This window comes from Eublepharis macularius, chromosome 8 (genome assembly GCF_028583425.1).
Source record: "Eublepharis macularius isolate TG4126 chromosome 8, MPM_Emac_v1.0, whole genome shotgun sequence".
NCBI classification, from domain to species: Eukaryota; Metazoa; Chordata; class Lepidosauria; order Squamata; family Eublepharidae; genus Eublepharis; species Eublepharis macularius.
In genome coordinates this window covers 41,234,206-41,246,324 of record NC_072797.1, presented here as the reverse complement: position 1 = coordinate 41,246,324, position 12,119 = coordinate 41,234,206, and the positions used below count along the sequence as shown (strand labels likewise).

General features: G+C 37.1%; 1 protein-coding gene across 3 annotated transcripts in view; it reads right to left on the bottom strand.

The window, feature by feature from the left end:
• The window catches only part of CERT1 (ceramide transporter 1), a 121,615-nt gene that overhangs the window by 49,977 nt on the left and 59,519 nt on the right, over positions 1-12,119 (bottom strand). For all 3 annotated transcript variants that reach the window (XM_054986229.1, XM_054986228.1, XM_054986230.1), the window contains exons 4-6: positions 5,641-5,748; positions 2,859-2,997; positions 1,154-1,234 (exon numbers count right to left, since the gene is read on the bottom strand). In XM_054986229.1, coding sequence (XP_054842204.1) covers positions 1,154-1,234; positions 2,859-2,997; positions 5,641-5,748 — 328 coding nt within the window. The remainder of the gene's footprint in view (positions 1-1,153; positions 1,235-2,858; positions 2,998-5,640; positions 5,749-12,119) is intronic.

Here is a 12,119-nt window from a genome sequence, read left to right as displayed (position 1 = left end):
GTAGATATTAAACACCATGTAAGACAAGAGGGAACACTGTGGAACCCACACTGTGGAACCCACAAGCCCAAGGTCACGGATCTACTATCACATAGGACTCTGCCCTCCAGAAAAGACTGTAACTACTGCAACATCAGCTTTCGTCATCTCAGAAAGGCAGACCAGAAAGGCCCTATCTTTGCCTCAAAATATTAAAGACAAAACACATCAGGGCAACTAAGGATAGGAAACGTTCAGATCATGAACAACTAATGAAACTCCAAGCTAGACTGTATTAGAACTACTTTATCTGTTTTGCAAAGTCACAGTAGACAACCAAAAGGAAGCTTGCCAGTCATCCTTAAGTAAAAACACCGAATTACCCTTGAAAGCTTTGTTGGACAACACTATGAAAATGTAATGGTTGCCGAAGCATTAGTTCTTTTGCTGTCATTACCATGAGTATATCTTGAAATGGATTCATCCCCATCAAGTTCATCCCCAATCTTACACCCATCCCATCTGCATCATTGCCATAAGCTCCTGAGCACTGCAAGAAGCTAATCTGATTCAATCATTTCTAGGTGTCTCCTGCTGAATAAAGCAGTCACCTGAATCTCCTTAGTATAGTAATCAAACTTGATCCACTAGGTGAGAACACTTATCAGTGATCATATCAAGTCACTGGAATAATTTCTCTACCACAGAGATCAACCACAGCTTTAAAAGGACTACCAGAAATGAAATCCAAAAAGAAAATCTAAGCACTGTGTTCTTCATTCTAGAAATCTAGCTTTCCAAATTACCAAGAAAAACACAACAAAATAATTTCAAACTTAATATGATTTCAGATGTTAAAAGGAATCATGTAATTAAAGTGACACTGAAAATGGCTTAACAGCTGTTTCCCAACTACATCCTATATATATTTTTGTCTATAGAGCATCTCTTAGTAACAGAAAAATACAAAGCAAAAGAGTTCTGAATTCTTAAATTTCAGAAGTGTTAAAGTTTTAAAAAAGACTGTGTGCCTTTTGATGGTTATTCCTATTCAGACAGATGATCTCAAAGTTAATTATATTTTATGCACTTTTGGGATTACTTGCCCCCCCCCCCCCCAGATTGTTCCTTTATCAAGGAATACTAAAGTTATCATATATTCACGTGTACTCACATTTTTCTTTACTACCATTATTATGCAAAAACTCCCCATCAGAGCGTGTTGTAGGAAAATCATCTTCATCATCTTCTACCACTATAAAAGAGAGAGAGAGAGAGAGAGAGAGAGAGAGAGAGAGAGAGAGAGAGAGAGAGAGAGAGAGAGAGAGAGATTACTGAAATGTCTAGTTGAGAATCCCAACAGCAATGGGGAGGAGGGGAGAAGAATACCTTTCAAACCTCAGTCTGGAAAGTAAGCCAGCCGGTCTTTCTCCGTTTAATGGAGAATTTTAAAGTTGCTTTCCTACTTGAAAACACATTTCATGTAGGAAAAAAAGGTGTACATTGTCATTGGTTTAAAAGGCTTCTCTCTTTTTAATGTGTGTACATGTGAGAGGCATGGTAGAAAGCCAAACACTGGAGGTGGGAGATCATACAGCCACACTACGTGTGGATTACTTGAAGACACCAGTTCAGCAGAACAGTTATGGGTATCTTTAATTATATGCTCTAGTGTTTTATTCATTTCAGATGAGTCACTCTATAACTTCACACACTTCAGCAATGCTATGCCTTTGGATTCCCAGGGGAAGGCAAAGCAATATTTAGCTGACCTCATCACTACATTTATGAATTTACTGTAAATATCAATATTTAATACAGAGAATGGGTGGCCAGTAACAGTATCAAAACAAACAGTACAATTTCCTTCCTGCTTAACTGCCACTTAAAACAGAAAAAAATCACACTATCTAGGAACCAAGCTTCACAGAACTGTGGGATTTCTTTCCCAATAAATATGGCATAAGACAAGGCTCAAACATTCTTGGATACCTGATTTTAATATTTATTCATTAGCCAAGTTTGTTGTAGTGGTAAAGAGCGGTGGGACTCTTATCTGGAGAACCGGATTTGATTCCCCACTCCTCCACTTGAAGCCAGCTGGGTGACCTTGAGTCAGTCACAGCTCTCCGGAGCTCTCTCAGCCCCACCCACTTTACAGGGTAATTTTTGTGGGGATAACAACAACATACTTTGTAAACTGTTCTGAGTGGGCATTAAGTTGTCCTGAAGGGCAGTATATAAATCGAATGTTGTTGTTACAGCCTGGAAAATCCACAACCACCATCGAATGTTGTTGTTGTTGTTATTAAAAGTGCTCATGGATGCCCTGGCACTTATACAGTGATCTTATATTAGATTACTGTACAAAAATAGTATACCAGATCAAGGCATCCATGTATATTGTGGTAAAAGATCAGATTTTCAATGCTTCTGTGCTTTCAAGAATAAACAAACATCTGGTTCATTTACAATATTTAAATGTCCACCTTTCTCTTGACCAAGTCAGGATACAAGGTAGATAAATTTAGGTATCAGATGTAAAAGGAAGCAGAAACAGGAATCTGAATGAAGTAGAGGAGTCAGTAGCAGACTCAAGAATACAGTCTCAACATGATATTGGATTAAATCCAGCCATTTAAAAAAACAATCTCATTCTATTCCTATCCATACTACAACCCCTGTCCCATGTGGCTACTGTTCATGATCTCCAGCCTAGCCTTCTTTAATGGTCAAAAGAAACCCCTCCTCCCTTTGTCAGCAGTACAAAAGATCGATGGATCCAACCTGTTATCTGACTGCTAAGGAGATTGCTAACTAGAGACTGATAATATTTTTCAATCCTAGAATTTAATGCCTTTTGCTTTCTCGTAAAATACCTTTATCTCTCTGAAGTTCATCCTTGGATACAGCATCTGCACAGGCATCAAAGTATTTCTGTAATGTATCAACCTGTCTGCACAAGATATCTCTGAAAGTTTCCATTTCAGCAAGCTTCTCACGCAAGCTGTGACCCTTCTGAAAAATCAGGAGTTAAAACCAAGTGAGCTGATATTACTGTTAAAGTAAATAAATAAAAATATCCACTGATAGCATACAGACATCATCATGGTAGAGTAGCTTTCTGGTTATTATGCATCACACCATTTATGCTGACCTTGAAAAGTTTTCTTTGTATTGAGAATCCAGCTGAAAAAATCTAGGAGCCAGACAAATACAGTAAAAGCTTAGTTATCTATTCCCTCTTAGCTGCCATGTACCTGGGGTCTTTAGGAGCATGTAACTGCTGTGCTCCCACCTCTCCAGCCAGCCAGGTTTGAGGCTTCTAGTCTGGTTGCTGCTGGGCTTCTGACAGCCCATGCTGCTAGCTGACATCATTATGGGATGTCTCCTTCTCCTCAGCTTGCATCAAGCTTTCAAGAAGCAACTTCATTGGGTGGGCTCCCAGGCAACTGACTTGCTTGCTCACCTTTTACATAGGGCAGTTTTCTGGTTTAGGGGAAAGGGTTCTGCCAGGCGTGGCGGTCGTTGCCATGGCATTCCCAATGGGGTAAGGTTGGGCTGCTGTGAATTCTTCTAGGAAGGGAGCATTGCTGAGCAATAAACTTGAGTATCTGGCGCATTTGATCAACCATCACCCCCTCCCTATTCCTCATTAATGCTAGATAAAGCTTTTACTTTATAACATTATCGGTCCTATCAATTAACTTTAATGTCAACTCTATATGCTATGATGAACTTGAATTTACTTGGCAAACAAAATATTACATGTATGAGGATGAAGGATGGTATAAAACAAGTTAATATTTAAAATAAGCTTAATTTTCTGATTTTGGAAATCCAATGTTACTTTTTGCCACCAAGACACTATTGAGCTTGCTGTGTTTTGAGCTGCCAGTTGGATGCTGCATTCATTTATTGGATTCCATATTCAGTTATACTTTGTATAGGACTTAGACACCTACTGCTCTCTCATTGGCCTTGCTTTGTTAAAAATTCTCTCTCTATACTTAGGTAAGCACTTCGTGTTTCTGATTAAATGGGTCTGGCCCTAAAGACTGATGAGATGCTTTAAAGCTCTTAGTTGTTTCTTTTTGGGTTTCTCCCTGTTAACTGCCACATTAATTGGTGGACAAAGTTAACGCTATATCTTTTGTTTTTCAAAGGATAAAAATGTCTGTCTTAATGAGGTATAAAAGGAAAATTGGATACAGATCAGCTCAGTTGTTTCAGGAAACTGAAAGAATAATGGATCATAAAAGTATGTATAAGTGGCAAAAAAGTAACAGACTTCACAGGAGAGATAAAAATTACTCAATGAGATCCAGTAACCCACGCATGGACTTCCCCAAAAGTTCAAGAAAAGGGGCTATCTTGTTTTAGTACTGCTAGTTAATTCTGCCATGGGTATAATTTTTTCCATCTTTCATCTCTTGTTGAAATAAGCAAAGACCTGGGTATTCATTATACAGAATTTAAGGCCCAAGGCTGCAATCCTAAACACACTTACTAGGGAGTAAGCATGATTAGGCTCAACACGTACTTCTGCGTAAATATGCAGAATATATCCGTATAAATATATCCCTATATAAATATATCCCTATAAATAATGCTAAAGAAATGGGATGTTTTTCTCTCTCCATGACCACTCACCTGCCCCACCACCAATGCCCATATAAATACCCGGAGCTTGGCAGGGAAAAAGGCTGGCGGGGTTGGAGCAGCTCATACTAGCAAGACTGATAATTAGCTGGCAGGTAGGAGTGTGCATGAGGCTGCCAGCACCAAGTGCATTATGATCAGGCCAGAGACAATCTGATACAAGTCTTAGGTATGACACAGTATTTGAATGTGATCAATGACACTAGAGCTGCACTGATATATGGAATATAACTAGCTTTTGAATTTCAGTCAAAATACTACAGATCACAAACCACATAACCAACATGCATATTTTACTTCAATTTACAAAATAAGGAATTCAAAGTAACATATATTAACTTTTGTTTTCTACCTGACCATCCTTTTTTTTTAAAGTCATAAATTCCAAGGGATTTCCCTGTGTAACTTTTTAAATGTATTCTGCCAGTATTTAAAAAAACATTTTGCTACTGAAGTCTCCATTTTGTTTCTTTCCCATTTATTACGCCCAATTTAATCCACATACAAGCTTGCATACTACTTCAAAAAGATACATTCAAGCACAACCATCTGTGCTTAGGCAGGCTTGACTCCTTATCAGCAGAACATAGAGCGTATGCTTCTATTATTTATTATTACACTAAAATATTTCCATGCTAACATAAAAGGCTGTTAGAACACAAGACACAGGGGATTTGTGGAGTTCTGCTGTTTTCAAAGCAGCTGAAGACACAAGCTCTTTGTGCCCTTAACTGCCAAAAAAAGGCAAGTGGTAGACGGAGCTTCCATAACAGAAATTTCAAAGCAAGAGCTAGCCATACACACAGTTCCTGACATATCTAACTATCTTTTTTGAACTGTCTTGGGAAATTATAATACAGTCCATTCAGTTACTTTTGAATTTGTGCTAAACTTAACATCAAAACAGTATCAGCAGAACATCTTCAGTAACTTCCATATATATTTTCAGAATATAATCAGGCCAGCTGTTCTTGAGTCTTTTTATTATTTGTCACTCACCTTGAATGAGGAGGTGGATGTTGCAGAATACCCACTTGCCCCAGACACAAGGGACACCATAGAGCCATGGCGCCGTAAGCTTGATTCTGATCCATAGCCAGATTCAGTCTAAAAGGACAGCAACACATGCATTCATGATTCAGAAGGAAAATACATATGAAAGATTTTCCAAAACTGATTCATATATACTTACTAATTCACTGACTTTGGAAAAGGTAATAAACACAAATAAATACTACTTTATCGGGTAGGTGGTATCTGAAAGATACCTGGCACTAGAAAGAAAGAAAATCATTTTTTGCACAGTTCAGCCTATGAAAAGTCAGTTACACTAAAAGAAGTTGGTTCCAACACATAGTGTTCCAAACGTAACCAAGAAATCTGGGAAAGTATCAGTGGGTAGCATTTCTCTAACTTCCTTTTCTTCTTCTCACCCATAGATCTAGTTTTTGCCTCTTCTTCCATCATCCATCAGAACACTGCCTTGATTTTTTTTAAGAATTTTTCTTTATTTAAACTATAAACCGTAACATAAAAGATATAAACAAAAAAGATAAAAAACACAACATTCTAAACACACACACTACATATAAACATAAAATAACAAAGAAAAAGAAACTAAAGCTAAAACTACACACTGAGTTCTGATTTTCTTCCCAACAAATATACATCATTTTCAAAATCTCACTTATTTTATGTTAAACATAAGAGCCCTCTTTTTTTCTATTGTTCATAATTCTTAATCCATAAATCCAAATATCATCAAGTCATTATTATCTATTTCATGTAAAAAGTCTATAAATGGTTTCCATTCAGTTAAAAAATGTAACTAATGTCTTTTCTCTAATCAGTGAAGTAAGTTTTGCCATTGACACAGATTCCAAAACCTTTATCCACCATTCCTCCATTGTAGGCAATTTTGGAGCTTTCCATTTTTGTGCATAAAGTACTCTTGCTGTCATGATCAAATATAAAAACAGAGTTCCGAAGCTTCTTTCCAACTGGCTGCACATCATTCCCAACAAAAAAAGTCCCTGGTTTCAACTGGATTTTAATCTTCAAAATCTTCTGGATCAATGACTGTATCTGGGACCAGAAACTCTTTGCTTTCTTACATGTCCACCACATATGATAAAATGCCCCTTCTTGTTTAGTACATTTCCAACATAGATTTGAAGAATCCTTGTGCATTCTAGACAATTTTTCAGGAGTCATATACCAATGATACATCATTTTATAAAAGTTTTTCTTAATACTAGATCTTAATGTAAATTTCAACCCCCTTGTCCACATATTTTCCCATTGCTCCATTAATATGGCATGTCCACAATTGTTTGCCCATTTAGTCATGCATTCTTTAACTTCTGTTTCAAACCTCAACAAAGTTTTTACATTTTATAAATAACATGTTCATCATTTGTACAGAGGACAATTTCAAATTCAGTTTTAGACTGCTCAAAATCAATATTTGCATATAAGGAAACCACTGGCAAACATGCCCTTCTACAGCTAAATTCTCTCTTGATTTAGTTTTAACTTGACCGTGAGAAAAATCCAAGTCATGATATGTTAACCATTTAGTTGGACTCACCATTTCCCTTCTAAAATGAGCTTCTTGCGATGATAACCAGAGAGGTATTTTCGAACAAAACCTGCTTGTATTTATTCCATACTCTCAAAATGGCACACCTTACATAATGATTATTAAACTCTGCACTGAACTTAGCTTTGTCATACCATAGATACCCATGCCACCCAAATTTTAAATAGTGTCCTTCTAGGTTCAAGAATCGATTATTTTTTAACAAAATCCATTCCTTCAGCCAAACCAGACAGCCTCAAAATATAATTTCAAATTTGGTAGACCCAAACCTCCTCTTTCCTTTGCATCCTGTAGAATCTTAAATTAAACACTTGTTTTTTTGCCTTGCCATATAAATCTCGAAATATCCTTGTGTTATTGCTTAAAAGGCGCCTCAGTTGTCAATACTGGAATTGTCTACGTAAAACATTTGTTTTAATTGTAGCTATTCTTCCCAACAATGATAACTGAATGTTATCCTATCTTAACATATCCCTTTTAATTTCGTTCCAAGTCTTAATATAATTATTTTGGAATAACATACAGTTCATATTTGACAAGGCTATATACCCAAGTATTTAACCTTTTTTTCACTTTTAAACCCTGTTCTGCTCTCCAATTTCATTTGATCCTGTATTTTTATATTTTTAGTTAACACTTTGTTCTTCTGCTTATTAACCTTAAAACCAGCCACTACACCAAATTCTTTCAGTTTTGACATTAAGGTTTCAATTCCCTTTAAAGAACCCTCCAAAACCAGCACCAGATCATCCGCAAAGGCTCTTAACTTGTAGGTCTCACATTTCATCTTTAAACCTCCAATTCTCTCATGTCCCTGTTCAGGACTTCAAGTACCAGTATAAGTATCAAGGGTGACAATGGGCAACCTTGTCTTGGACCTCTTTGTATTCCACAGGGTTTAGTTAACTCCCCATTAACAACTGTCCGTGCTGACTGGGATATATAAATTGACTTGGTCCATTTTATAAAATTGTCTCCAAAGTCCACTCAAGGGCCTTGATTGATGGGCTTAGAATTTCTCTGCTGCCCCAATTTACAGACCTGAATCTTCTATCCGGAAATAGGCAATCAGTGGATGATAGACTGTAGGGACTCGGTAAAGGTGGTTTTGTGATGAATCACTACTGCACATGCATGCTCAAGGAAAACATGGTCGTAACAATGAAGTGTTACACTGCCTGTTATGTCAAATGTTGACTGCATCACACATAAGAATTTTAAATGCTGTTCACAATACTCCACAACTAAGCAGATGATCCGTAAACATATGTAGCCTGTCTGTGTTACTTAGAGAGGATGACAAGGTAAAGTAGTTTTTGAATACATACCACAGGAATATTTGAACTCACTTTAACAATGAGCTTGTGTTATGCAAGTGAAACTTCACAAATTTAGGGTTTTTTTAATGACTGCCTATAAATTAATAGGAACCATAGTTAAGATGACTCACATGAAGTCTACTATTGACAGTGTCCCAAAACAGCTAGACAGCAGGATTTGAGTCAAGTGGCACCTTAAGAGACCAACAAGACTTTGTTGGTAAAAGGTTCAGAGAGTCAAAGCTTCTTTCTTCAACTTTGACTCTCAAAAGTTTACACTCTGAAAATCTTGTTGGTCTCTAAGGTGCCACTGGACTCACATCCTGCTGATCCTCTGCAGAATAACCAACCTATCTGAAACTAACTCAAAACAGCAAGAAATGGATGACAAGCACATACGATGACAAGCACATACAATTACAATATCTGCCTTGAGAAGTTCCTATCATATCTTAAACTAATGAGTGTGCTTTAGAGGAAGAGGGTTTAATGTATAAAATGTGATTAAATTACATTTAGCACAGACAAAGTAGTCAGCTTTTGTAGAAGGACTCTAGAAGGAATAAATGTTTAATTCAAGGACTCCTTCAAAGCGTTTCCATGTTTTAAAAAATGCTGAAATCTTTAATTACCGGAAAAGTGAAGGAGCCGGGAAAAGAAAACAAATGATTAGTTAAGTGTATAAAGATGTGTACAGCAAAGACATTATTGGTTGAACCTGGGTATATGAGATGGTAGTATAGCATATGAGACCCTACACAGGTTTGGTGTGAATTAAGCATCACAGTAACTGCACTAAGCATATTCAATTAAAATAGCCTACCAATACATCTTTTTGTTCTGTCTTTTGTTCTGTCTTCTAGACCTCCAGCCTTATCTATATATCTATACACTATAATTGCACTGATATTGCTTATTGCTAATCAAAGTAAATCATATGTACAATGGTCTTTCCATTTTCCCTTCCTCCTGAATATATTCCAAAAGAAAGGAAGTTCTTGGTAAGCCAATTTTCTTAATAAAATCTGAAGTTGAACATATATACACCTCCACAGCAGTACATTCAATATTTAATCTTATGCACAGATACCATGAAGAACTATTTAATTCAACCCAAGAGTTGCGATAAAGAGCCACCAAGCAGCATACACAGAAAATTAATTGCAATCCTAAGTAGAGTTATACCCTTCTAAGCCCATAATGTCAATGGGCTCGGAAGGGGGCAGCTCTGTTTAGGACTGTACTGCAAGCTGTACAGTGTTGATAACTGCATACTTCCAGACAACAGTAGCAATTTCACTGACAGAAGAATGTGAGAAAGCTCACTCAGGAGCCGAGGACTGGCTTTACACACACACAAAAACAAAGAATGTTGTTTTTAAACCAATGCCTAAAGAAGTGTAGAGAAATTAATGGTACATATAAAAAAGCATGCAGAGAGGGAAAACACCACCACTACACATACATATCACGCAAAGCTCCACTATTCTATTATAGCAACATCCAAGCGAAGCTGGATCACTGATTTACTTTTTATGTTTTGCAGAGCAGATCATCACTGCAAATAACTCCATTACAATACAGATGAAGAAAGTTGATGACAGAAGCTTCTTCCACCCAAGTATAAATACAAATCCACAACAACCAAGTATAAATACTCTGTCCCGCTGCTTAAAAAAGGTCAGCCACAGTCTACTCAATAAAAAAATAGTCTAAAGAATTTGCTTTCTGCTGTAGAAATCAATATATAACATTAAACACCAATGCCAATTACCATGCTGAACATCCAGAAGCAATTTCACCAGATATCCATGCATGGGGTGTAAGCTGAAAGCTACACTTAGAACTGACATTGTAAGCACACTTTATCATCTTCACCAGGTTTTTGCATCTCTGGACAAACTCCATTATTCCTCTCCCAAAGCTGTCTTATAAGTCAACAGACAGGGAAGAAAACGCCACATGATCCTTGTGAAACATTTTGTTGGCTCATCGGCAGCCAGACGCACAGTTGAAGAAGCAGCATTCAGAAACACAAAAGCTAAATGTATTCAGTCAAATCAAGCCTTCTTTGCTTAGCCAAATGTCAGAGCAGGATTTCCTTAAGTGGTTCAGTAATGCTTTAGAGAAAAGCACAGGCTCATGGGAAGCCTCACTGTTCACACAAGGAACATTCCCTGTTCTGTGGGTTTCCCATATTAGAAAGATTGATTTTAACCCCTCATGGAACTGAAAACACCCACTGAAAGACATTTTTCTTATCATGTACATTAACAACGACAGAAAGCAAGTCGCAAATCTTTTTTTAAAAAAATAAAACCGTATCTAGGAATGAGACTATATGCTTACAGCTTCTGATCACAATATACGCAAAGATGGTATACGTTAAATACTACTTATTTGTTCGGGCAATTTTCATGCCACCTCTTCTAGAGGCCTACAGCTACATTAGTGGCCACAGAGGAAATACATCACACAGAAAGCAATTTGAGTTAATGAATCAATAGGAATGTTCTAGTAGAAATAAAAGCTTCAGGAATGTCTTGTTGTTTTTTCAACTCAGTCTCCACTGGAGTCTGTAGTTATTTTTTTCAGAGAGATTTAATTGCATAATAATCTTTTTAATCAGGACCAACCAAAATATCACAATAGCAAACAATAATTTGAGTGCTCAAAACATATAGCAGCAGAGAGAAAAAGATTTTTCAGAACATGATGAAAATGCCTCAAATCTGCAGTTTGTAGGGTCTTAAAACTGGATTACAAAATGTGTTATAGAGTTAAACGGATTACGTGCTGCTAGGTGCCAAAAACACATCTCAAGATGTACCCAAACAAATGGGTTAAAGAAGTGAAAATATGGCTATTCTCCCTTGCAGAATAACAGCCAATGGTTAATCAGATGTTTCCGCAGCATTAGTTGGAACACAATGGTTCCTTGTAAAGCAGAGAGCAGTATGAAAAGAGATAGTCTTTATATTAACAAAGCTGGGGATTAAGGGCTAGAAATAAAGGGTACACACATGCCTGACAGAACTTCAGGATCCTTGCTTGCTTCAGCTGCTGTATTTCTCTTGCCAAGTAAATTATTCTGAAGCATTAGAACCAGTACTCTTTGGGGGTACAAGAAATAATAGTGGCAGTAATTATTATGATATATTCAGTGCTAATGGTGCTTTACAGAGTTTCACAAGCAAAAGATGCAAGTTCTTCTCTCTAAGGAATTTCACCACTACTGTTTCTTAAAAATAAAATAAATCCATGGCCCACACCTATCACAAAAATAGCACCACACCTCAGACAGGGTAGTCAGTATTCTCAGGGACACTCAGCTTCAAGTAAAGTTATTTACCAAATACTGCTCCCCTGCAACAGCCTTTTGAGGATGCTAGAAGGAAAGAATGTTAAGGGGTTGAAAGAAAGAGGGGAGCTGGGCAAATAAGGCTCTTCAGATTCCTGAGACATTATCTTCTGAAGAAGACTTGCCCAGATGTCGACAGAAGTTGGTTTGCCCTATAGCTGGAGCATGAGACATCTGTATTTAAAGATCAAAAAGA